The 26,064-nt window shown below is 44.1% G+C and overlaps 1 protein-coding gene and 1 pseudogene across 1 annotated transcript in view; one reads left to right on the top strand and one right to left on the bottom strand.

Annotated features, from left to right (window-relative positions):
• The window catches only part of LOC112390437 (asialoglycoprotein receptor 1), a 2,969-nt gene extending 1,640 nt beyond the window's left edge, over positions 1-1,329 (top strand). The window contains exons 4-9 of the mRNA XM_024731393.1: positions 7-14; positions 86-157; positions 344-438; positions 482-628; positions 704-810; positions 941-1,329. Coding sequence (XP_024587161.1) covers positions 7-14; positions 86-157; positions 344-438; positions 482-628; positions 704-810; positions 941-1,103 — 592 coding nt within the window. The 3' untranslated portion in view covers positions 1,104-1,329. The remainder of the gene's footprint in view (positions 1-6; positions 15-85; positions 158-343; positions 439-481; positions 629-703; positions 811-940) is intronic.
• A 6,057-nt stretch (positions 1,330-7,386) lies between these two features.
• On the bottom strand, positions 7,387-15,742 carry LOC112390438 (FUN14 domain-containing protein 2-like; annotated as a pseudogene).
• Between the last annotated feature and the right edge of the window lie 10,322 nt (positions 15,743-26,064).

A 26,064-nucleotide genomic window follows, 5' to 3' on the forward strand; every position in this document is an offset into this window, starting at 1 on the left:
CCTGAGCGTCCAGGGTGAGGAGGGCTGGGGCTGGGGGGGCTGGGAACGTAGGGACATTGGGACACTGAGCAAGTCTCTCCTCTAGGAGGAAATGTGGGCAGAAAGATGAAGTCCCTGGAGTCCCAACTGGAGAAACAGCAGCAGGACCTGAGTGAAGGTCAGCAAGGGAGCGTGCGTGCGCGCGCTTCCGCATGCAGGATACAGGGGTCTCTCAGGCCAAACCAAGGGGCCTTACGGCAGGAACATCTGTGATCCATCTTCACGCCCCAGCACGCAGACGACAGAGCCTTCCCAGTCCCCTCCCCCACTCACTCCCCTCCCGCTCTGCCCTCTGTCTCCCCAGATCACTCCAGCTTGCTGCTCCACGTGAAGCAGTTTGTGTCTGACCTGCGAAGCCTGAGCTGTCAGATGGCCGTCCTCCAGGGCAACGGTGAGGGGGTGGGTGCTGCCCAGCCCCGCTTTCCTGCCCACTTCCCCTCAGCCCCTCAAAAAAAAAACGGTGAAATGGATGGACTTTGAAGGCAAATGCTACTGGTTCTCTCGCTCGGGGAAGCCCTGGCCCGAGGCTGAGAAGTACTGCCAGCTGGAGGACGCCCACCTGGTGGTGGTGGGCTCCTGGGAGGAGCAGGTGAGGGCCAGGCGGGGCACGGCTGGGAGGCTGGCAGGTCTAGGGAGAGATCACCAGCTCCTCCTCTCTCCCCAGAAATTTATCCAGCACCACATGGGCCCTGTGAACACCTGGATGGGCCTCACTGACCAAAACGGGCCCTGGAAATGGGTGGACGGGACAGACTATGAGTCGGGTTTCAAGTGAGTGTGTGCGCCCCACAGCTCTGCCCTCCGCCTGTGCCCCAGCCTGGCGGGTCCCAGGGCGCCAGGGGCTGCTCGGCTTGGCTGAGGGTCTGGGCCCCTCGGGCCTGCATCCATCTGGTCTCTTTAGGAACTGGAGACCAGAGCAGCCGGACGACTGGTATGGGCACGGGCTCGGAGGAGGTGAGGACTGTGCCCACTTCACGGACGACGGCCGCTGGAACGATGACGTCTGTCAGAGGCCCTACCGGTGGGTCTGCGAGACACAGCGGGACAGGGACAGCGAAAACTAGCAGCCTCCTCTCCCCCTAATTTATTTCCTCAATGCCTTTACCTGCCATAGGGCTCCTGGTTTGGGGACCCTCCTATCTGGGGGCTTCTGGATTTTCATCTAAGATTTAGAGGGAAGGGTAGTGTCTGAGGAATGTAGACTGATGTTTGGAGGGGCGAAGAGATTGAAACCCATGCCACTTTCTGTGGTTTGCAGGTTATTCTTGTCAACTTGTTTTTTAGAGTAAAAAGAAGAGAAATATATGAAATATTCTGAGTTGTCTTGTTGTTGGGGATTAGGAATTGGGATTGGGCTGGTTGGCACTAGATAGCCTTGGGCAGGCAGCGGGTCATCCTGAGAACTGTCTGGGCTTTGGGCCAGGTGGCCTGGATTTGTTATTTACAGGTATGTGAGTTAGGGCAAGTTATTCTGCTCCCTGAGTCTCAGCTGTAAAGCGGCATTTGGTACTGATGTTACTGAACTCAGTTTGGGCTGCTCGTCTCTCAAGGATCCAATACCGAGAGACAAGTGCTGGGTAAAAGGAAATATAGCTTTACTGAGGAAGCTGGCAGTCCTGGGGAGGAGGTGGACTCATGTGTCAAAGAACCAACTTCCCCTTGCTGATCAGGGCGCACGGGCTTTTAAAGGGGAGTTTCATGGGTACATAGGCAGGGCAGGGGGCTACATGCAGAACAGCACAGTTAGCTCTGATAATCACCTTGAAATTGGTCATGCGGAGGTCTGGTCAGCATCATCTTGATTGTTTCAAGTATAGTTAATCTTCAGTTCCAGGGTCGGTTTGTTCCCATTTCCTTGAGACCAGTCCTTGAATTGTGCAAGATGGAGCAGCTTGTGTCATGACTACAGTCTGGTCATTGTGCAGTTACGTTTTTCCATTTGGTGGTGGTTTTAGTATCTGCAAAACAACTCAGGAGTGTGCCTCAGACACTATTGTCTATGTCCTTCAGGGAAGAACTAAAGATTCTGTGATTCTATTGTCCTAATCATTAACTTCTTAAGCTTGTTTTTTTGTGACTCAGGGGAGGCTTGGGAGAGTACAGCATTTTATTATTTTTTTTTTATAATCAAGAGACAGGGGACATGGAGGGGCTTTTGTACCTGGGAGGTCCCCGCAGGGTCCTGCTTGGTTTCACTGGGATCATCCTGCCTCCAGCAATGCCCCCAGGAATAGAACCACCCCAGTGTGAACAGAAGCAGCATCCACAGTTAGGTAACAAATACAACAAATGCAAAGGTGAACCCACAACCCAGAATCGCCAACATGGGAGGAAAACCAATACCATGGAAGAGAAAACCACAGCAAATAGAATCCACAACCCAGATGGGAGTTAACAGGACAAACAGATGAAGACTTTATGGACACTTATGGGTTTATCAACCAAAATGGACAAATTAACCCACAGATAAGACCTCCACTAATTCTAAAAAGGAGCAATGTTCTGACCACAATAAAATAAAGTTAGAAATAAACACAAAAGTATAGCTAAAAAAGATCTATCAACATATACATGACTCACCATCTTTCTAGATAACTTGAGTTTAAAAAAAAATAAAAATGAAACAGTCAAGTGGTTTAGAAGTGAACAAGGAGAACACTACAGACTGAGGTTGTGCGATGGTATAAAGCAATTCCCCAGAGGAAAAGTATATAGCCTTAAGCACATTTATTAAAAAAAATAGGAAAGGCTGAAAGGAAATAAGCTTATTTTTAACTTAAGACACTTGAAAAAAAGCAAAACTTAATGCACTAGAAAATAAAAATGTAGATATCATCAGTAGAAACAAAATCTGATTCTTGGAAAAGGTAAATAACAAACAAATATGAAGGAGAATAAAGGAAATACAGGTACATGATTTTAGAAAGGAAAAAGGTTACAGAAGAACAGATATAGAGGATATAATTATGTAACACTCTCTGATTTGAAACAGCAGAGTACAGACAGTTTCTCCTACCATTGTTGTAATTTTTAGGTTAATCCCTTAGAAACAGAGCTTTTAACTTCCAAATTTATAAAGGGGAAAAAATGAAGAAAAAACAATCTAAAGGGTGGCAGGAAAGGTGAGAAAAACAGAACAGGTAGATAAGAAAAATCAAAATAAAGAGTTATGAATCCAAATATGTTGATGATTATATTAAATACAAAAGACTAAATAATCTGTCATCTATCTATCTACCTCTTTATTTATTTTGGCTGCACTGTGCGGCTTGCGGGAATCTTAGTTCCCTGACCAGGGATTGAACCTCGGGTCACTACAGTGAAAGCACCAAGTCCTAACCACTGGACTGCCAGGGAACTCCCTAAATTATGTTTTTAAAAGACATGAACTTACAGACAGAATAAAAGGTAAAGTCCAACCACATGCCCAAGAGACACATCTAAAGAGAGAAGTTGAAAGCGAAAGTATGAGAAAGATATGTTAGGAAAATTCTAACCAAATAATTATCTTATTTTTAAAAATTAATTTATTTGGTTGTGCCAGGTCTTAGTTGTGGCATGCATGTGGGATCTAGTTCCTTGACCAGGGATCGAACCCAGGACCCCTACATTGGGAGCGTGGAGTCTTAACCACCGGACCACCAAAGAAGTCCCCAATAATTTTCTTATAAAGTACACTTTATAAAAAAATTATTATTCGAGATAAAGAGGGTCACTTCCTAATGATAAAAGGTTTAGTTCAACAGGAAGATACACCAGTGTTAAATATATGTGCACAGAATAACATGGCCACAAAATACATGAAATAAAAAATCTGGAAGTACAAAAAGACAACTCTATATTCATAGTAGGAGATTGTAATGCACCTCTGTCGGTAATTGATGTATCAAGCAGACTGAAAAATCACTAAGTATACAGACGTTTTGAATGCCAGGTTGAAGTATAATGATCCAATGGACACATTTAGTATAGCGCACTCATCAGCTACAGAATACTCATTCTTTTCAAGTATACTGGTACATTTTTTTAAAAATTGAGCAAATACTGGGCCATAAGGTAGGTTTTTTAAAAAATAAATTTATTTATTTTATTTATTTTTATTTTTGGCTGTGTTGGGTCTTCGTTGCTGCACGCGGGCTTTCTCTAGTTGCGGTCAGCGGGGGCTACTCTTCATTGCGGTGCGTGGGCTTCTCATCGCGGTGGCTTCTCTTGTTGCAGAGCGCGGGCTCTAGGCTTGTGGGCTTCAGTAGTTGCGGCACGCAGGCTCAGTAGTTGTGGCTCGCAGGCTCTAGAGCACAGGCTCAGTAGTTGTGGCGCATGGGCTTAGTTGCTCCGCGGCATGTGGGATCTTCCTGGACCAGGGCTCGAACCCGTGTCCCCTGCATTGGCAGGCGGATTCTTAACCACTGCGCCACCAGGGAAGCCCCCATAAGGCAAGTTTTAACAAATTTCAAATAGAGTATTTTCGCTATAATGACCAAAAAATGTAAGATTCCTATATAAAATATTAACTAGCCCAATTAAATGGTGTATTAAGAGAGATAACATATTCAAGTAACAGCTATGCCTTGAGTAAGAACTCAAAAATGCTTTAACAACAGAAAAATCTATTCATAAGATAGACACAGAGAGTACAGAAGACTACATTAATGGAGTACAAAAGAAAAGATTACATGATGCAGAAAAAGCACTTGGCAAAAGCTCCACACCTATTTATGATAAAATCTTTTAGGACCTTGGCTGCTTCTGTATTGTTGCTCTACTGTTCTCAGCATATGAATTCTATCACCTGTTCCAAGATGACTGCCCCACTCCAGCTGTGACACATTCTGGGCAAGAGGAAGGTGAGAAGAGAAAGAGAGAAAACTATATCCATGAAGGGAAGAGATAAAACAATATGATCGTTCACATGGAAAATCAATATCAATAAACAGTTAGACCTAATAAGAGGATTTAGGAGGTGTATCTGTTACCTATCATCACAGTGACATATAAAGAATATACAAGAACAAAATTAAAATCCTTGCCAAATTCATATAGGAATTCAATGTGATAAAAATACAAGTTTCAGCTGGATTTTTAAAAGCAACTCAGCAATCTTTAAAAAATGATAAAAGTCAATTTGAGAAAAAGAAGAGTAAAAATTGAAAGAAAGGGAAACCAGATTTACCAGGCATTAGAATATATTGCAAAGCCATATTCATAAAGACAGTATGGTAATTTTACAGAACAGACAAATAGACCAATGGTATGGAACAGGGGGCTTGGAGACAGAACTATGCATAAATGGGAACTTAATATATAATAAGGGAGGCATCTCAAGTTGGTGGAGGAAAGACATTATTGGGAAAAGTGGCTCTCCATATTAAGAAAAAAAAATTGATACCCAACAACACATTCAAAGGTGGATGCTGGATAGATTCAAGACTTAATATAAAAGGTAAAATTACAAAAATAATGGGAAAAAGGGAAGGAGAATCTTATACCTATGAGTACAGAAGGGCTTCAAAAATAAGAACCCCAAAGCACATACCATAACACACACACACACACATACACACACACAAAAATCAGTGAAATTGACAGTGTGCAAATTAAAAATTTCAGCTCAGTGACAATGTATCAGTTAGGCTCCCAGCAAGAAACAGATGGCATATATGAAATGGGTAATTGGAAGGTGTTTTAATAAAGAGATGATTTACAAAATCCTGTAAGCAGGATTAAGGAAGCCATGAGAAATAGGGCAGGGACCCAGGTATCCCAACAGTGGGGAGCTGGTGGCACCTTCAGGAGCCCAGAGAAAGAGAAAGCTGCATGGAGAGGGCCTCCGGGAGCCAAGCCGTGACTTTTTCAGTCTGTGACTTGTGGTTGCAGAAGGCAGTTAGCCCACAGCTACCCAGCAGGGAGGGAGCTGGGGAGTCAGTATCTTCATTTCCCTCCTCTTCCTCCCTCTGATCTCCTTCCAGGGCTTGAAGCCAGATGGCAAGGGAACACTTTGATGCAGCCATACAGCTCAGCCTCTGAGGCCACAGAATGACATGGAGAAGGGTAGACAGTGGATGCAGAGGGACAAACAGAAGACATTCAGCACCAAAGGAGCCCAGAGATGAAGAAATAGATAGGAAATCTACTAGGGAAGTAGCCAAGGATATAAACAGCAGTTCACAGAAGAGGAACCCCAGGGGTCCAATGTGCATATGAAGACACGCTTATAATCACTAGTAGGGAGAGAAATGCAACTTGAAACAAACATCAGTGAACCATCCCTTTACACCCATTCAGTTGACAAAAATGAGAGAGGAAAAGTCAAGTGCTGGCAAGGATGTGGGGGAAATGGGAAACTTATATGCACGCTGATGGGAGCATAAATTGGAATAGCCATTCCGCAAGGCATTTCGTGGAATTAAAAGTGCATGTATACCACGATTCCTGCAGTCCTACTTCTGGGTATACATACCAGAGAAATTCTCTCACTGGTCCACTCTGGGACACTGTGGAGATGTTCATGGCAGTGCAGTTTGGGTAGCAAGAACTAGAGGTGACCTAGGTGCCCACTGATAGTATGTGGTGCTTGTGCCTGAAGGGCTACGGTCCAGCATTTAGGGACAGCAATTATGGCGCAGCCACTATGGAAAAGAGCATGGCGGCTCCTCAAAAAATTAGAACTAGAACTACCATATGATCCAGCAATCCCACTTTTGGGTATATAACCAAAGGAAGTGAAATCAGTATCTTGAAGAGATACCTGCACCCTCATGTTCCTTGCAACATTATTTATAATAGCCAAGATACGGAAACAATCCAAGTGTCTGTTGATGGATGAATGGACGAAGAAAATTATATAAATATATATATATATATAAAATAATCCTGCCATTTGTGACCACATGGATGAACCATGAGGACATTGTTTATGCTAAGTGAAATAAGCCAGTCCCAGAAAGACAAAACCTGTATGATCTCACTTATATGTGGAATCTAAAAAAGTCAAACTCATAGAACCAGAGAGTAGAATAGTGGTTGCCAGGGGCTGGGGGTGGAGGTGGCAGAAATGCTGAGATGTTGGTCAAGGGATACAACGTTTCAGTCATAAGATGAATAAGTGCTGGGGATCTAATGTACAGCGTGGTGACTATAGTTAGCCGTAACATATTGTATACTTGAAATTTGCGAAGAGAGTAAATCTTAATTGTTCTCACACCAAAAAATTGGTAACCATGTGAGGTGATGGATATGTTAATTTACTTGATCATGGGAACCATTTTACAATGTATATGATCAAATCACCATGTTGTATACCTTAAAAAAATCACATTGTACAATCTAAAAACATACAATTTTTATTTGTCAATCGTACTTCAACAAAGCTGGGGAAAAAAAGTTTAAAGCGTATTGCACAGAAAAAAACCCCAGTGACTACATGTCCATACAATAATAAGAGACACCTAAAATCAGCATTGAATGAAAAAACTAAAAATAGAATACTGCCTAGAACTCAAGAACACTGATAAAAATCAATAGCCTAGGGCTTCCCTGGTGGCGCAGTGGTTGAGAGTCCGCAACACAGTAGCACTACGTACATTTCAAGGATCCATACATTTTCAAGGACACGTCTACCCCATTCAAGCGGTTGCTTTAAGGAAGGGAGGAGACTAGGACGTGAGCAGGGTGAAAGGGGGCATCACTGAGAGGACCTTGAATAGCCCGAAGCTGAGAACTGTGAGTGAGAGAAGCTCACACCTTATCTTTGGTACGGAAGGAAAAACGTTCATGCACATCTCAACCTCCACTCTGCTGGGATTCTTAATGGGGAGAGATGAGAAATAGGACCCAGAAAAGGAGGTGAATCATCGCCTGGACTACTTCTGGAGGTCGATCCAGAGCGAGAAATAAGAATAAAATGGTTAGACAGGAGAAGGTCAATTTAAAAACATTGCAGACATTATGTAGCTCCCATTTTGATGCAATAGGGACTACACAGCATCACCTGAGAAAGACTTTTCTCAGAGAACCTTGAACTTGAATCTAATTAAGCTTCTCGCGCTAACTACTAGTTTACAGGAAATTTAGTGGGGAGGGGAGCACGCACGCAGGTGTGCATTCTGTCAAATCCAAAAGGGGGAAGATTTTACAGAGCCAATTTCCAGTTTCTTCAACAAATAAATGACAAGGGGAAAAAAAAGAGGGAGGGGGGATTGTTATAGATTAAAAGAGCCTTAAGAGGCATATCCTGTATGTGCAACATGGGGACATTGGCTCCTGATTTGAACAGACCAATTGTAAAAAGACATTATGTGAATATCAGGTAATTCTGAATATTACCTGGATAAGGCATTATTGTCAATTATTTCTGGTATATAGTATGTATTATGGTTAAGTTAAAAACAGAAGATTCTGGGGCTTCCCTGGTGGCGCAGTGGTTGAGAGTCCGCCTGCCGATGCAGGAGAGATGCATGCTGAAATATTTACAGGTGAAATTACATGTCTGGGATGTGCTCTGAAATAATTCAGCAGGGTCAGGGGGACAGGTTGGGATGGGTGTAGAAGAAACAAAACCGGTCATATGTTGATAATTGTTGAAGCGAGTGATGGTACATGGGTGTTCATCATACTATTCTCTCAGCTTTTGTACATATTTTATTCACCTCAGCTGAATTAGAAAATGCAGGTCTGCAGATATGATTTAATGAAAATATGGGCCATAATAGATTTTTTACAAGTGCAATATGGGGGAAAAGATATTTTGCTTCTCCAGAAAAGATGGGCAGATTTGACTTCACTAAAATTAGAAACAAGCAATAGACTTGGATGAAATATTTGCGACATTTATAACAAGCAATTAATATCCAGAGTATAAAGAACTCCTACAATAACAAGAAAAAGAAGCAACCCAACAGAGAAGCAGGATATTGTAGTAAACATTTGTCATCTGTTTTAGGGAATCCCCCATTATGTGCATACTTGAGGCCATAAGTAGACCAAGGGGGACATATTCTCCCTCTCGCCTCCCTGGTGTACCTGGGGTGGGCTTGTACTTTAGACTTTGCCCACTGGACCCTCTCTCCCAGGATGTTTTTTTGTTTTAAATTTAATTCATTTATTTGGTTGCGCCGGCTCTTAGTTGCATCACGTGGGCTCCTTAGTTGTGGCTCGTGAGCTCCTTAGTTGTGGCATATGAAGTCTTAGTTGTGGCATGCATGTGGGATCTAGTTCCTTGACCAGGGATCGAACCCAGGCCCCCTGCACTGGGAGCACGACGTCTAAACCACTGTGCCACCAGGGAAGTCCCGCAGAATGTTGAGTCTGGAATGTATGATGCAAATTTGTGGGGATAGTTGGAAGTGGGAGTTCATGCTTAAGGTCTTTAGGAAATTAAGTAAAAGAATCCAGGCTGCAAAATAATGTATACAATATAATCCCATCTATGTAATATCCTCCCCAATAAAAAGCCCTGCCATTGCTCTATATTTCCTTAAATCACTCCAGTGATTGTCGCTTTTCTCCTGTATTTTCATCCTCTCCCCCTCCATGGATTCTCTCCATGTTCAAAGACTTTCTCATCAAAAATTCCCCACCTGACCTGGTCCCTCTCCAGCCATTGTCTTACCTTCCTCTTTATTGCCTCAAGCTAACCTTGCTTTGGGGAATAAAGAGAGGGGCTGTGGCCTCGATTTGGGGGAGGCAGACCAGGGAGGGTTCCAGGGTTGTGGAGTTACAAGGCTTGTCAGAGGTATTAAAGAGACTGGTAAGGCACCAAAGGCTAGAAAACTCAGGAATATTGGGGTTACAGATTGACGTGTGTGTTTGTGTGTGTGTGTCTGTGTGTAGGTATTTATGTTTGTGTCTGTGTGTCTCTCTGTGTGTATGTATGTTTGTGTATATGTTTATGTATGTGTCTGTGTGTCTGTGTGCATGTGTATGTAATGTGTGTCTCTGCATGTATGTATGTGTGCATGTCTGTTTATGTTTGTCTCTGTGTGTGTGTGTGTGTGTGCGCGCGCGCGCACATGTGCATGCTGGGAAGGAGAGTCAGAGGAGAGGAAACCATGTCCAAGTTAGCCTTTCCTGCCCCTCGTTGTGTCCCCTGAGAGGACTATCCCTCGGGATCACTCTCACCTGAAGAGACACAGGGCAGCCTACTCCCAGCTCTGTTCAATGCTGCGTGAAGGTGCTGTGATGTTTCTTGGCAGCAGGGAAACCAACCAGCTCGAGTGATTCTCCTGTAAAACTCCATTGTCTCACATGAGTTAGAATCCCCCAGGAGGCCTGTCTTGGTTTGAGTCTCTTCCAGAAGGGTCTCTCCCTGAGAGAAAGGCTTGAGGGAGGGAGTTTTCTTGGGAACTGGTTCTAGAAAGAAGGAGGGAAGACAGGGGGAGTGGGGCAGGAACCAGAGACCAGTAGGGATGCATCGCCGGGGTTGTTGCATGCTTCAGGAGCTTTGGGCTATGGGACTCCCCAGCATCTCCTGAGCTACCAACCTAAAGGAGGGGTGGCTGGAGCATTTCCCCGCAGCTCCTGTTCCCTGTGGGTTCACTCCTCGGCAGGTCTGGGCTGTACTTGGCTGACCAGGCAGCTCCTAGCGGTGCTGGCTCATGCTGGAGGTGGGATGCTGTCAGCAGGAGGACCTGCCCGAGCTCACGTGGCACTACCCCCTCTGCTGTGGCTGCAATAGGAAGCAGTCAAGGGGATGTGATGTAGGGCATCAGAGGTGTCTACCGCAGGCCCTATCCCCAGACTGCAGAAAGAAACAAGAGGATGCTCAATAGCAACCAATACATAAGACCCCTGAGAATGAACTTAGGAAATGTGTAAGATGTGTACGAAAACAGCTGTAAAACTCTAATGGAGGTCATAGGAATACTTGAGTGCAGCCAGCTTATCCTTGGCTAGGGAGTCTCAATAGGGCAATGGTTTTAATTTCCCCTAGATTAATGTATAAAGGCAAGGTTATTCAAATCAAAATTCCTATGCAATTTCTTTTAGGAATTTGACAACATGAATAAATGTGTGAGAATAATCTGCAGGAGAAAACCCAACAATCAGGGAACTTGTCCTATCAGATATTAAAATAGAAGGTAAGTAATTAAACCACACTTGGCACTGGCATGGGGATGGACAGATGAATCAGTGACATGGAATGGACTCCAGAAACGGATCCGGGGACTTAGTAGGGGCTGTTTTGTTTGTAAGTGACAGAAATCCAGTGGGAACCAGCGTAAGCAAAGAAGGAGTTTATCAGAAGGATTGTGGGGTGTCTCATGGGATCTCGGGGCAGGGGTGCAGCTGGGGCTCATGATTCAAAAGGGGGACTGGAGCTCTATAGAGGACCCAGGAAGTTCTTTCTGTGTATCAGCTGTGTTTTTTCAGAGCATCTTCCTCATTCTTCTCTCTTATTGCAGGATGGCTTCTCTGCTCTTCAGTTCACATGCTTACAGTACTCCTGGGTTTTATAGCCTACATATTCTCTCTCTCCCTCTCTCCTCCCGCCACCCCATCTCCTTCTCCCCAAATTCCCAGGGAAGACACTGACTGTCTCTCTCTGGGTCAGCTAACTCTGTGCCAATAAACTGGAGCCAAGGGTAGGGTCATGTCATGGCATCTGCTGTAGTGACCACATGGAAAGGAGGGGGAGGGTTTACAGAAATGTGGTGATTGGGGGATGGAGGCAGGGATGTGCAAGCCAAACAATAGATATCTATTATATCCAAGTACATATAGGAATTTAGTAGATAGCTGTGATGTAATAAGAAATATATATTTGGTATCTGTCCCCAGTTCCTGACACAGAGCTCCTAAATCCCTTGGAATTTCCTTGGTGATAAGAGCATCTTTTGTTCTAATGAGGCTCCTCTTGGTGGAGTCCTTCCTGGATGGCTTCAGGATGGGGGCTGGTCACCAGAAAGATCAAACCATGATGAAAAACTTGGAACTTTCAGTCCCACCCTCCATCCTCCATGGAGAGGAGAGAGGCTGGAGACTGAGTTGATAACTGATCAAAAATAATTGATCATGCCTATGTGGTGAAGCCTTCATAAACCCCCTAAACTTCAGGGTTTGGAGAGCTTGTAGGTTGGGAAACACATTCAAGTATCAGGAGAGTGGGGCCTTCTCAACTCCACAGGGACAGAAGCTCTTGCGCTCAGGACCCTCTGGACTTTGCCTTATGAAACCCTTCATCTGCCTGTTCATCTATATCCTTTATCATATCCTGTATAATAAATCAGCAAATGTGTTTCCCCGAGTTTTGTGAGCCCTCATAGCAGATTATTGAACCTGATGAGGGCTGGTTGGTCAGAAGAACAGATGACAATCAGGACTTGTGATGGTATCTGAAGTGGGGACAGTCTTGTAGGACCGAGTGCTTAACCTGTGGGTCTGTGCTAACTCCAGGTAGCTGGTGTCATAATTGAATTGTAGGACACCCTGCTGGCATATGCAGAGTTTGAGAATTGACTCGTGTGTGAAAATCCCCCACATTTGATGTCAGAATTGTTGTGAATAGAGGAAACCAGAGTTCTCCTTTAATAATTAAGGAGACATTTCAAATCGGAAATGAAAAGATGCAAATTCTGGTGGGACACTTATCCAATTCATTGACCTCATCACTTAAAAAATATTGGGCGATGGGATAATTCATTTCTTATGTGCCATCTTTCTCAATTCTGAATGCCTGGAATGCTACTTCTCAAAAATGCCAGTTCAAATATTACATTTTATGCTGACAGACCAGGAATAGTAAAATTGGTACGGAAAAGTTATGGTTACCCCATAGTTTTAATAAGAGGTGAAGAAAACTTCAAATTTCAAAGCTTAAAACCCTTTCTATGAAATAAAACTCCAAGAACTTCTTCCCCCCTGAAGTCACATGTTTTGCCAAAAATAAACTCTTTTGAAATAGCCATGGAATGCATTCCACCTGTATGGTGGAAAACTTCCTGTGGATAATATCTTTTCATTTATTTATTTATGGCTGTGTTGGGTCTTCGTTGCTGCGTGCAGTCTTTCTCTAGTTGCAGTGAGCAGGGGATACTCTTTGTTGTGGCGCGCGGGCTTCTCATTGCGGTGGCTTCTTTTGTTGAGGAGCACGGGCTCTAGGCACGCGGGCTTCAGTAGTTGTGGCACGCAGGCTCAGTAGCTGTGGCGCACGGGCTTAGTTGCTCCGTGGCAAGTGGGATCTTCCCGGACCAGGGCTCGAACCTGTGTCCCCTGCATTGGTAGGCGGATTCTTAACCACTGTGCCACCAGGGAAGTCCTCCCATGGATAATATCTTAATGCCCCTAAATGATTCACCGTCTGGAAATCAACTGATTTCCCTAAGGACCTTCCACCAAACACCATACCTTCAGCACATACATTTAGCATAAATTCGCCCATATTCAGATTTTTCAATTATAGTGCTTATGTTGCCATTTTTGTCAGGATAATAATAGCAGGTACCAACAGTTCTGTTTCTGTAATCTAAAACCAACTAAAAAGGAAAGTAGAAACCTAGATGCCAAAATATTTCATACTTAAAGGCAAATGCTTTAAGTTAATTTCCACGCAGCACATAATAACGAGGTCTATGCACTTGCTACTTCTTTTCCAGATCAACAGTTTGGAGCAGGATTTGAGGATCCACTCAACCTCCAAGGTGACACATCTTGGAACAATTCTGGTAAGTATCCAAGGTGTGGGGGAGAAGAAACATTCTTGCTGACCTAGAGATTAGCCAAGTGAGGCATGTGCTGGAGAAGGGTCTCTTCCATGGTCATCAAGTTCATGTTAGGGCCATATTAGTTAGCCTGTACCAACAGATGTCTGTAGAAAGCCATTCGGATTTGCAACGGCAGGGAGGAGGACCCGGGAGAAGAAGAGGAGGAGACAGTGTCTCTCTCTCTCTCTCTCTTTTTTTATACGTCCTCTCCCCCATTTCCTACTCAGTGTCTCTTGATGGAGTGTAGAGTCTGCTGGTTGGGAAACACAACTGACACATTTTGATGAACGATGGAAGGGGAAAAGAAACCATCCAGGGACGATGGAAGTGGAATCGTCCTCCTAAGGATGCCATACCAAGCCAAAAGCCTCCGAAAAGTACCCCTGTCACTGGAACATTCTTCCTCACAAATGATGCCATCTTCTTGGTTTTGCTTTTGAGGTCAATAGGTATCTGGTTGCTCTTAGGGATCTTCAGCAATTTCTGGGCTTTCTTCATATCCTTCTCTACTCGATGCCAGTAAACTTTTTTTTTTTTTAGAAAGTACAAATACTTTCTTGCTCACCTTTCACACAAAGCCATTTTCTTTCACAGCTTGACAATATTCACATGTACAAAAGCCCAGCAAGAAGCGTCATGTAGATTTCAGTAACGGTGAGTGTCAAACATCAATGCAGCCAGGCTTTTGTTTTCTGCAGCAATAATAGAGGGCCTCCTGCTCTAAGCAAAAATCTGTCCTCTTATTGGTAGAGCATTTTTTCCATTACAAAAAAAGTCTCCTGCCCAAAGCAAACTAACTTGTATTTGCTGAGCCAGTGGTATTAACTTGTGCATAAAACAAGTTTCAGTTTGCTGTTTCTTCTAGCAGATTTCAAGTGAGAAAATAAGGTTGAAGGAGGAACTTGTTTTGAATGGACGCCGGTCAGTTTGAATTGCTATCCTTAACTAAATGCCTACATGTACTATAGGTTCACAGCTTAGTTTGCTTTTGTAATCTTTATGGATTTTGGCGTGTTCAAGGTTTTCAGAGTTGAGCATATGGTACAGTATTCCATCGAAAGGATAAGGCTACTGAATGTGCTATCTGCAGAAGAGCTCATTTAATAGGAACTGACCTCGAAGTTCTATCATGAAGCAAATGTTGCATAACCTCTCAATAAAAAGCCAATCAGGACAGAACTGTGCTTGGAAAACAGGCCTTAGAATACTTTAAGGAAAATACATATAAATGGATTGTTAATATGAGGAAGGTTTCCTAGCTGTAAATCTAAAAAAAATGTAGGAGAATCTTCATTTTTCAAAACTGCGTATTGAAAACATGAAAACTACTTATTCAAGTAAGCTGCCAGTACACTTTGATGCACCCAGCATGGTTTGCAAACTGAAGGAGAAGAGAGAATCTACCTCTCACAGATGTTGCAGCCAACTTTCCAACCTCTTGGAAAATGAACCCCATGTGCCATCCAGGGATGCCTCCCATCAACAGTGGGGTGGTCACACTAGCCTTTTCTGCACGGGGCCCAGACTCCTACCCAGACATGACTGCTCTTAAGCAAATCATGCAAGGTCCAGTGGTTCAAAACCTTCCTCAGAGTTTCCTTGCCTGGACACAGCCATGTAGGCAAGCTTGTCTCCTGAGGACACTGCAGGGGCTCCTTGTGGCCCCTTCAAATTATCTTTCCCTTGTCGTGCTTACTGCCCTTCTCGGTGGGCTTGAAGCAACTATAATTAAAATTATAATCCTTTCGTACCCTGAATTCCCTTGCTCCTCTTTCCCTCTGTCTTTCTCACCAGGCAAAACTCCAACCCCAGTTAAATTCTTTTCCTCTTGCTCTGGTCCTGCACCCAGGCAGGTGGATGTGGCTGTATGAAGCAATTCCAATAACAACAAAAACACCAGCACAGGGCTTCCCTGGTGGCGCAGTGGTTGAGAGTCCGCCTGCCGATGCAGGGGACACGGGTTCGTGCCCCGGTCCGGGAAGATCCCACATGCCGCGGAGCGGCTGGGCCCGTGAGCCATGGCCGCTGAGCCTGCGCGTCCGGAGCCTGTGCTCTGCAACGAGAGAGGCCACAACAGTGAGAGGCCCGTGTACCGCATAACCTGTCTGACTTTAAAATTGTGACCAACTTCAAGTGACTCTTCATCACTGCCCGACATTCCTGCAGGTTCTATACATTGATCTGCTCTCCATTTCTCCAAGATCGTTGTTTTATAATTTTCCCTCTCTTGATCCTTCCTCACTTTCAGTCAATGACCTTGCTTCTTACTTCACTGAGAAAATGTCTGGTCTGATGAGAAGCCCCCCCCTACCCCGCCCCACCGACCCATACTTCGTGGTGGAGACCACCTGGATCGGCACTGATCTCATCTCCTCTCACCGATCGTGGGGGAATTCACACCCCAGCCTCCCTTGGAGGTAGGTTGCGTCAGTGTGACTGGCTTCTGTAGTGTGTGTCCGGGCCTGGCCATAATGCGTCCTACTTGGTCCTTCTCATTCTGTCTCTTTACTTCTCAGCTGGCCAGATGGAAGGGATCCTAAGGAGGCCCTAACGGACAGCAGAGCCGAGGCTGGCAGGGGCCTGGACCCCTAAGCCGCCCCACTGAGGAAACCTGTCCTCCTGTGTACTGTGATGTGAGTGAGAAACACGCTTTGTGATGCTAAACCACCGAGATGGGTGTTACAGCAGCTAAGGAGACACTCACTTTCCCACCTCCAGGTACCAACTCCCATGCCTGCATCTCCACCCACGCACCTCTCCTTCCCTTTTGTTAATGGCGGTGGAGCCTCTCTGCTCTTATCAAAGACCCTGGAGCCCACACCTCCTCACTGATTCCAGGGCTTCCCTCCCCTCTGCACCCATGAGTTTTCTCTCCCTGCTGAGCCATTCCCACAAGTTACAAACAAGCTCTCCCCACTCCCGCCTCAGACGCCCGCTCTCTGGAACACTGACCACTTCAGCAAATTCTCAGCTTCTTTGCTTCTCTTTAGAGCGAAACTCTTTGAGTTGCTTTTTCGTTGTCTTCACCTCCTAGTCTCTTTTTAATAAAAAAAAATTAATATTAAGAGATATTTCAAACCTACAGAAAAACAGAAGAAAAATAATCCATATACCCAGCATCTAGCTTTCATAGGTCTTAATATTTGGCTGCCTGTATTGCTGATATATTTTAAAAGTGATACCTACTCATTTAAAGCCACCAGCGTATCTGTTTCCAAGCCCATCCTGTCCCTTTCTCTTCCTAGGTAAACAAACCGCCCTGAAGTTAATGAGTTTTTGTGTTTTAATTTGTTTACGTAGTATGTACCCATTACCAAAGGCTAGCATTATTTTGTGTGTTTCTAGACTTTACATACGTAATATCCTACTTATAAATCATTCTACAAGTTGCTTTTATTCACCCAAATTTTGTTTGTGAGATGTATCCATGTCAATGTATGTAGAAATATTTTTATGTCCATATAAAACCGCAAAAGGGTTCCATTTTTTGACTACTACAATCTCCCTCTCTCCCATTTTAATTTTCCTTCTGATGCTCAGTTGGGTTGTTTTCAAGACTTTGCTATAACAAAATTTTCAGATTTCTATTTCTTCTTGAGTAACTTTTGGAAAGTTATACTTGTTCTAGTAATTTGTCCATTCTATTTTTATTTTCAAATGTCCCAATATTGTTTATAGTATTCTATTTCTTTTCAATCTCTGCTATATCTGAAGTTATATTTCCTTTTGAATTGCATTTTTTTCGTGATTGGTGTTCTCAGTCAATTTCAAAGAAACAACCTTTGGCTTTGCTGATAATCTCTGGTGAGTCTCTGTTTCCTATTTAATTAATCTTGGCTCTCAGCTTTCTTTGAGTTATTCTGTTCTTTTCCTAACTTTCCTAAATTTATTTATTTTATTTTATTTTAATTTATTTTTGGCTGCGTTGGGTCTTGCATTGCTGTGCGTGGGCTTTCTCTAGTTGCGGCGAGCAGGGGCTACTCTTTGTTGCGGTGGCTTTTCTTGTTGTGGAGCACAGGCTCCAGGCGCGCGGGCTTCAGTAGTTGCCATACGCGGGCTCAATAGTTGTGGCTCACGGGCTCTAGAGCGCAGGCTCGGTAGTTTTGGCGCATGGGCTTAGTTGCTCTGCAGCATGTGCGATCTTCCTGGACCAGGGCTCGAACCTGTGCCCCCTGCATTGGCAGGTGGATTCTTAACCACTACGCCACGAGGGAAGCCCCCACTCCTAACTTCTAAAGAAGGCTATTTAGTCTATACTTTTCTTATTTATTTATTTTGGCTGCGCCGGGTTTTAGTTGTGGCATGCAAAAATATGGTTCCGGAAGGTGAGTGGACCATTCTGGTGTATCCTCAGGGTAGAGCAAGGAGCAGGAACTGGAGGGAGTGAGGCTGGAGCTGTTCCCTGACCAGGGATCGAACCCGGGCCCCCTGCATTGGGAGCATGGAGTCTTAGCCACTGGACCACCAGGGAAGTCCAGTCTGTGCTTTCTAATAAAAAGACGTGAGAATATAAATTTTCTCCTATGTTCTGCTTTTGCTGCATCCTACAAGTTTTGACGTGTAATATTGCTCAATTCTAAATATTTAAAATTTGTTGGTGTTTTTTTTGATTTATAAGACATTCGAAGTGGGTTTTTAAATTTCCAACTGTACAAGAATGTTTAAATTTCTCTACTTGTTAATGGCTTCTTACTCACTGAGGTTTGATGAGAGATCTATATGATATTCCTTCCTTGAGACTTGTTGAGACTTGCCTCCATCCTGTTACTCAGCCAATTTAGTATAGATTCCAGGTGTGCTTGAGTAGACTGCGTACTTTTTAATTCTTTGGAGCAGGGTTTTATATGTGTCATTAAATCAAGATTTAAAATTGGGTTTTTCAGATCTTCCATATCTTTGCTATTTTGGGAGGGGGGGCATTGATCGATTAGTAATTGCAAGAAGCATGTTGAAATCTCCCACCATGATGGTGGATTTGGTAGTTTCTCTCTGTAGTTCTATCAAGTTTTCCCTTTATATTTGTTGAGGTTATTTCATTTAAGTTCCTAGAATTCTAGTTGTTATATCTTTAAAGAATCTTTGAATCTTTTATCATTTTATAGTAAGCCCTCTATCTCTGAAATGCCTTTTCTGTGGGTCCAGGACCACTAGCCAATACATCCCTCTGAGAGCTTGGATGCAGCCTTGGGATCAGCAGTCAAGCCTGGAAACGATGTCCAAGGTGGAACAGGAACGCAGGGCAGAGACAACATGGTGAGGAAAAAGGGAACGTGGCATGGAGGATGGACTTGGTATGCCGCTGGACGAGGTAAAAGGATGTAAGGCTTCCAATGGTTGACCGTTTCTTGCATCCTGGCACGTGTGATGCTGGTTTATGGTGGTGACCTATTTTATGCTCCTCCTGGGGGACAACAGTCACCTTGTGTTATGTGTCAGACTGGAGCAGTGGGACCTGGAGAAACCAAGCAAACAAGGAAAAGATTACCGGGGAGTGTGGCTACATCCCGTATTAGTCAGAACTCCCTTTTTGGAAGTGGTAGAAACCAAAAGAAGAATTTATTGACTCATAAAACCAAACCTTGTGAAGGACAGGGGTGGAGCTGATCTTTGAGGCTCCTGGAAGGAACCCAAATGCTGTTAGGATGCTCTGTCTTTTTCTGCATGTTGGCATGTTTCTCCCAGATCTGCTTCTCCATGAGGCCATAACCACTGCTGCTAGCCGTTCTAACATCCTCAAATCTCCAAAAGGGACTTCCAATTCAAACACGTCTGCAGAAAAGTCAACTTTAAATGCTTTGCTTGAAAATTACATAAAAGCAATAAAGAGAATGGAAAATTCCATTTTCAATAAAACGAGAAAATAGACCTATCCACAGACAGCAAAATTCCAGCTGTGAGTAGGCAGAGATTGTGATTAGGAGAAAGGGAAGGTGGGAACACGGCAAGAGGATGGAGGGGCTGCAGCTTTCTGAAAGTCTGAGCAAAAATATGGTTCCGGAAGGTGAGAAGACCATTCTGGTGTATCCTCGGGGTAGAGCAAGAAGCAGGAACTGGAGGGAGTGAGGTTATTCTGTTCACTGTTTGTTCAGTGAAGCAGAGGAGTTGGGGCTCCACAAAGACTCCCACAGTTGGGCCTTATTTAGAGGAAGCAGCTGAGGAGAGAGCCTTTGGGCTGTGATGCTGGGAAGGACACTGTGCAAATATTGACCTAGGAAAATCCAGCTCATTCAATGACGAGTCCAAGACAGTAACTAGCACAGCACGGAGAAGATATACCAAAGGGAAAAAAAATGTGGGAGACAGCCATAAAATTCACAAGTAGAGGAAGAGTACCCACCAGAAAAAATTTTGCCAGGGAGCAGCTGAAAACACCGATTGAACATTTTCCTAGGGATTAAAAAAAATTAATTAAGCAATCATCCTGATGAAGGAAGATACAAAGGCAGAGGTGCAAGAGCTCAGAAAAGAGATTATGGGACAACAGGGGCAGATGGAATGAGAGCTGGCTGAATTTCAAGAAGCAATGGAAGGAAAACATCACAAACATTAGAGAAATGAAAATGAAATTGGGGGAACACACATTTAAATATATGACTTCAAGACAGTTTTTCTGAGATAAAAGAGACTTGACTCTATACAGGGAAAGAAAAAGCTCTATGCCAGGGAAAACTGATCAAGTTATTGAATTTTTAAAAATACAGAATTTTTTGAACAGCCAGGAAAAAAGTCAAGTCACTTAAAAGGGGATAAAAATCAGGCTAGCCTTGGATGTCTGCAGACCCATATCGAATGCCAGAAGAGATGGTACAAGATAGGGAAAGAAAACATGGGTTAGGATTTTATAGAAAGGTCACTGACAGTTTTCTCTCCTCCACCCCCAACTCCTTCTGGCATCTTTTTAGTGTCTCAATAGTTTCTCTTTCCCCGGAATTTGACAGAGTTGGAATCATATACTACGTAGCCTTTTTAGACGGGCTTCTTTCACCTAGTAACGTGCGTTCAAATTTCCTGTTTGGCTTGATCGCTCACTTCTTTTTAGCACTGAATAAGTGCTAAATAATAGCACTGATAAGCACAGTTTGCTTATCCATTTGCTTATCCATTCACCTATTGAAGGACATTATGGTTGCTTCCAAGTTTTGGCAATTATGAGTAAAGCTACTGTGGGCTTTCGTGTACAGGTTTTTGTGTGGACCTAGGTTTTCTCTTGATTTAGGTAAACACCTGGGTGCATTGTAGGGTAATGCTTACCTCACCTGGATTGTAAGGTAAGCCTATGTTTAGCTTTGTAAGAAACTGCCAAGTTGTCTTCCAAAGTAGCTGTGCTATTTTGCATTCTCGCCAGCAATGATGAGAGTTCCTGTTGCTCCACGTTTTTGCCAGCATTTGTTGCCAGTGTTTTGGATTTTAGCCATCTAATAAGTGTGTAGTGGTACCCACTGTTGTTTTAATGTAAAATTCCCTAATGACAAATAATGTTGAGCATCTTTTCAGATACTTCTTTGCCATCCATGTGTCTTCTTTGGTGAGGTGGCTGTTCAAATCTTTTCTCCATTTTTCAGTTGGGTTGTTTGTTTTCTTATTGTTAAGGTGTTGTTGTTGTTTTTTTTTGCCACACCGTGTGGCTTGTGGAATCTCAGTTCCTCGACCTGCAGTGGAATCACAGAGTCTTAAACACTGGACTGCCAGGGAAGTCCCTTATTGTTGAGTTTTAAGAGTTCTTTGTAAATTTTGGACACAAGTCCTTTATCAGATATATGTTTTGCAAATATTTTTTTTCCCAGACTGTGGCTTGTCTTTTTATTCTTTAAACCATAGACAGTTTTGAACATGTATGATCTCAGGAAATATTGTTCTCACGAGCTCTTTTGTGTGTGTGCGGGCCTCTCACTGCTGTGGCCTCTCCCATTGCGGAGCACAGGCTCCGGATGCGCAGGCTCAGCGGCCATGGCTCACGGGCCCAGCCGCTCCACGGCATGTGGGATCCCCCCGGACCGGGGCACGAACCCGTGTCCCCTGCATCGGCAGGCGGACTCTCAACCACTGCACCACCAGGGAAGCCCGAGCTCTTCTTAAAGAAATTACTAGAGGAAGAACTTGAGTGAACCAAGGGATAACTGAGTAAATTTTAGTGAGAGGAAGGTCGTGAATGTTGAATATATTTAGTGTAGAAATAAGACTAAAACAAAAATTCAGTGGTAGAGTTGAGAGAAGGAAGGAGGGAAGATGAAAATACACGTTAATTCATTTGTTGTTCATAAAAAACAAATTTGAAAAGCTGCATCATTTTCTAAAAAAATATTATTCATCAAAAATATCCCATAAGTGGGGGCTTCCCTGGTGGCACAGTGGTTGAGAGTCCACCTGCCAATGCAGGGGACACGGGTTCATGCCCTGGTCCGGGAGGGTCCCGTGTGCCGCGCGTGGCCGCTGGGCCTGCATGTCCGGAGCCTGTGCTCTGCGGTGGGAGAGGCCGCAGTGGTGAGAGGCTCGCGTACCGCAAAAAAAAAAAAAAAAAAAAAAAATCCCAGAAGAGAAAAAATATAAACAGACATTTCTAATAAAAGAAGTAGTTTTCGGGCTTCCCTGGTGGCGCAGTGGTTGAGAGTCCGCCTGCTGATGCAGGGGACACGGGTTCGTGCCCCGGTCTGGGAAGATCCCACATGCCACGGAGCGGCTAGGCCCGTGAGCCATGGCCGCTGAGCCTGCGCGTCCAGAGCCTGTGCTCCGCAGTGGGAGAGGCCACAACAGTGAGAGGCCCGCGTACCAACAAAAAAAAAAGAAGTAGTTTTCAAAGAGCCAATAGCTTCCCCTAAAGGATCAGACTCAGATGGTTTTGCAAAAAATTCTAACAAACCTTTAGGGATTATGTGGATACTGTTCCAGGGCACAGAAAAAGAGGGAAAGAAATCTCCAAATTATTTTAATTAAGGCAATACATCATTAATTCCAAAGCTTAATAAAAATTACACAAATATTATTTACCTATTTTAGTTATAAATATTGATACAAAAATACTAAATAATATATTAGCAAATGTAATCCAGCAACACATTAAAAGAATTGGGACCCAATATCTATATACAAAATAGATAAACTACAAGGACCTACTGTATAGCACAGGGAACTATATTCATTATTTTGTAGTAACTTATAATGGAAAAGAACCTAAAAAAGAATATATATATAACTGAATCACTTTGCAGTATACCTGAAACTAACATGACATTGTAAATTAGCTATACTTCAATTTAAAAAAAGAATTGGTACCATTATGACAAAATGGACTTTATTTAGGAAATGCAAGGATGGTTCAATATTATCACCCTTCTACCCATGCTTAATTTTCATATAATAATAACAATATCACACTTCTACCCAACATGGGGCAACTGTTTTTCATTCCAGTAAAGACACCCAAAAAAGGGGAGACAGAAAGTCCTATCATTCCCCTTATCCATCTCTGGGTGATGTTAATTTCTCCTCTAGCTCTGTCACAACCACTCCTGGATATTATGTGACCTGAAAAATAAAATTTAAAGTTAACTACCACCACCACTCTTTATATGATATGGGAGGAGAAAGGAAAAGGGGAAAAAGGAAATAACTGGTTAATGGATTCAAATCTGTAACAAGCAAGGAAGAAGAAATACATATTTGCTACAGTCCTTCTTTCTGTTATGGGTACAGAGCTGTAGTTCATCTTTATGATGTCATTCTTCCACTACCCATCCCCTGTTCCCTCTGCCCTCAACATGCACTAAAGTAGGCAGACAGGGTGCCTTTTCCTGGTGGGAAACACAAACCTTCATTCCTGGAGAGTCGCTGGTTTTTCTGCCTTTATTAGGTTGTTGTAGTCTTCCATTAAGTTTTACTATAAGGCATGGGTGGACCAAGGGCTGCCCGTGAATCCTCCGAATTCTAGGTTTGTTTTTTTTTTTCCGATACGCGGGCCTCTCACTGTCGCGGCCTCTCCCGTTGTGGAGCACAGGCTCCGGATGCGCAGGCTCAGCGGCCATGGCTCACGGGCCCAGCCACTCCACGGCACGTGGGATCTTCCCAGACCGGGGCACGAACCCGTGTCCCCTGCATCAGCAGGCGGACTCTCAACCACTGCACCACCAGGGAAGCCCCGAATTCTAGATATACTCCTCCCTGCCCCTGTTGTGTAGGAGCAACCCCATTCCATCTTGATAACCATGATCGATCATTCCAGACAGTATAGTAACCTCTCTGTGGTTCAGTGGCAGGAGGGGCCCAAAACGGTCATGGGGACGATACCATTTCCAGTTCAGTGCAACCAATCATGTTTCCTCATGGAAGCATTTCACCTTTGGGAATTAATGACTCTAAAGTTGGTAGAACAGAAGCTAAATATGAGTTAGTTATTAAGTGGAATAGGGAGAAGAACCCTTTGATTTCTGGACCTGTGAATCCAGGCTATGGGAGGAACCATTCAAAGTCTATAGAGCATCCTGTAGGACAGCACCCCAGTCTCACAGGGTGTTGTCGCCCAGCTGGCACAGTTAGGCAGTGTTGACTAAATCATCCCACCAGAAGTCAGATAAGCTGCTTCTGGGTGACGAGGTACAAGGAAGGACCAGTGAATCCCATGGGCTTGAGCCCAGTGCTGTACTTCCTTTGTTGTAAAATGAGTTGCAGGCTCAGGAGTACGTTGTGTATACCGCAGCTGTGAGTAAGGCTTTCTGAAAGTCCAGGCATGAGTGGTGGTGCTGGCAGAAGCACTGCAGGCAGTGAAGGCAAATCTATAGGCTGAATAATGACTAGATATATATGCTGCCACCTCCATGACGTCCAATACCATTAACCAGTAAAGTGCTACTAGGTGGGTGACTGGCTGGTCTCCAACCTCCCCTCCCCCGCCCCCATCATGAGGTCCAGCTTTTGTATTCTTTCATCTGCATGACACCAGGGACACTTTGGTATCATCTCAATCTCTACCAGTACAGAGCAGATTTCAATCGATCAACCAAATTGTTAGAGCTGCTCTCAGCTCCTTTGACTAACTCAGTGAATCCAGAATCTCTCGGAAGTGCATTCCTTTCAATAAAATAACTAGGTGTCACACAGACCTGTCTCTTTAATCCTACGGCTCAAAATGGGTAATGGTTAACGTCTCAAGTGCGTTGCCAAGGTCAGCCTAGCCAGATCATGACCATGGTAGCTCAAGCTTGATCAGACCAGGTCCTGCTTCCTAGTCAGACCTGCATTGGATGTGGGTCACCCCAGGGTGCCTCAAGGTGGTCACAGGCAGACTTCTACAGTGGGAGGAGTAGAGCATGGATACCAAGAGAGACCTGGACGGGTAGGGGAAAGGCAGGCATGCATCTCTCAGGGAGAGATGTGGACTGCAGAGTTCTCCTGTCTCACTCTGGACATTTACGACCAGAGACATTAGGACTGGCTTCCCTGAACCCGAGACCAAATGCCAATGTTACAACAATCAGTGAGAGTGCAACTGCTTTTTTTGTGGGGGGGGCAATTTATTTGGGGGGGGCGGTAAAGCCACAGAAAGGACATATATTCAGAGAGGGCAGCCTATACCTGTGTACAAATACAGAAGCAGTCCCCAAATGCAGGCTTTGTCCAAAAAGCATATCTTCAAGTTGGCCATCAGAGCCTAGGTGCATAAACTTTGCATTATACTCTTGTTAAGGGCTGCACTGTGTCCCCCCAATATTCATACGTTGAAGTCCTAACCTCTGGTACCTCACAATGTGACTGTATTGGGAGACAGGGACTTTAAATAGATAATTAAGTTAAAGAGAGGTAATTAGAGTGGGCGCTAATCCATATGACTGGGAAGGGGAAATTTGGATACAGACACATATAGTGAAGACACAAGGAGAAGACGGCCGTCTACAAACCAGGGAGAGAGGCCCTGAACAGATCCTTCCCTCACGGCCCTCAGAAGGAACCAAACCTGCCCACACCTTGATCTCCGACTTCCAAACTCCAGTACTACAAGAAAATGAATTTCTGTTGTTTAAGCCCTCCAGTCTGCAGTACTTTGTCCCAGCAGCCCTAGCAAATGAAGACAGCTCCCTTCCTACGTGGATGCATGTAAAAGAGCCACCTCTGAAAATCTGTGATGCTACAAAAGAGCCAAATCCACCAATAAAAATCTCTCTCCAGGGCAGTTAGGATTATTAAGAAATTAAACCCTACAAGCGAGGAAGGCATCCAGCAAGATTTGTATTGAATTCCTGTTTTGGAATCCCCAAATTCCTCCTTTGCATGATGTCAGTGTGGGCAAGGAAGGCCGGTGTAAAAGGATAGCACTGCTTTGAACAGAGATACCCGCTGG

The sequence above is a fragment of the Neophocaena asiaeorientalis genome, unplaced genomic scaffold, assembly GCF_003031525.2.
Source record: "Neophocaena asiaeorientalis asiaeorientalis breed wild unplaced genomic scaffold, Neophocaena_asiaeorientalis_V1.1 scaffold1189, whole genome shotgun sequence".
NCBI classification, from domain to species: Eukaryota; Metazoa; Chordata; class Mammalia; order Artiodactyla; family Phocoenidae; genus Neophocaena; species Neophocaena asiaeorientalis.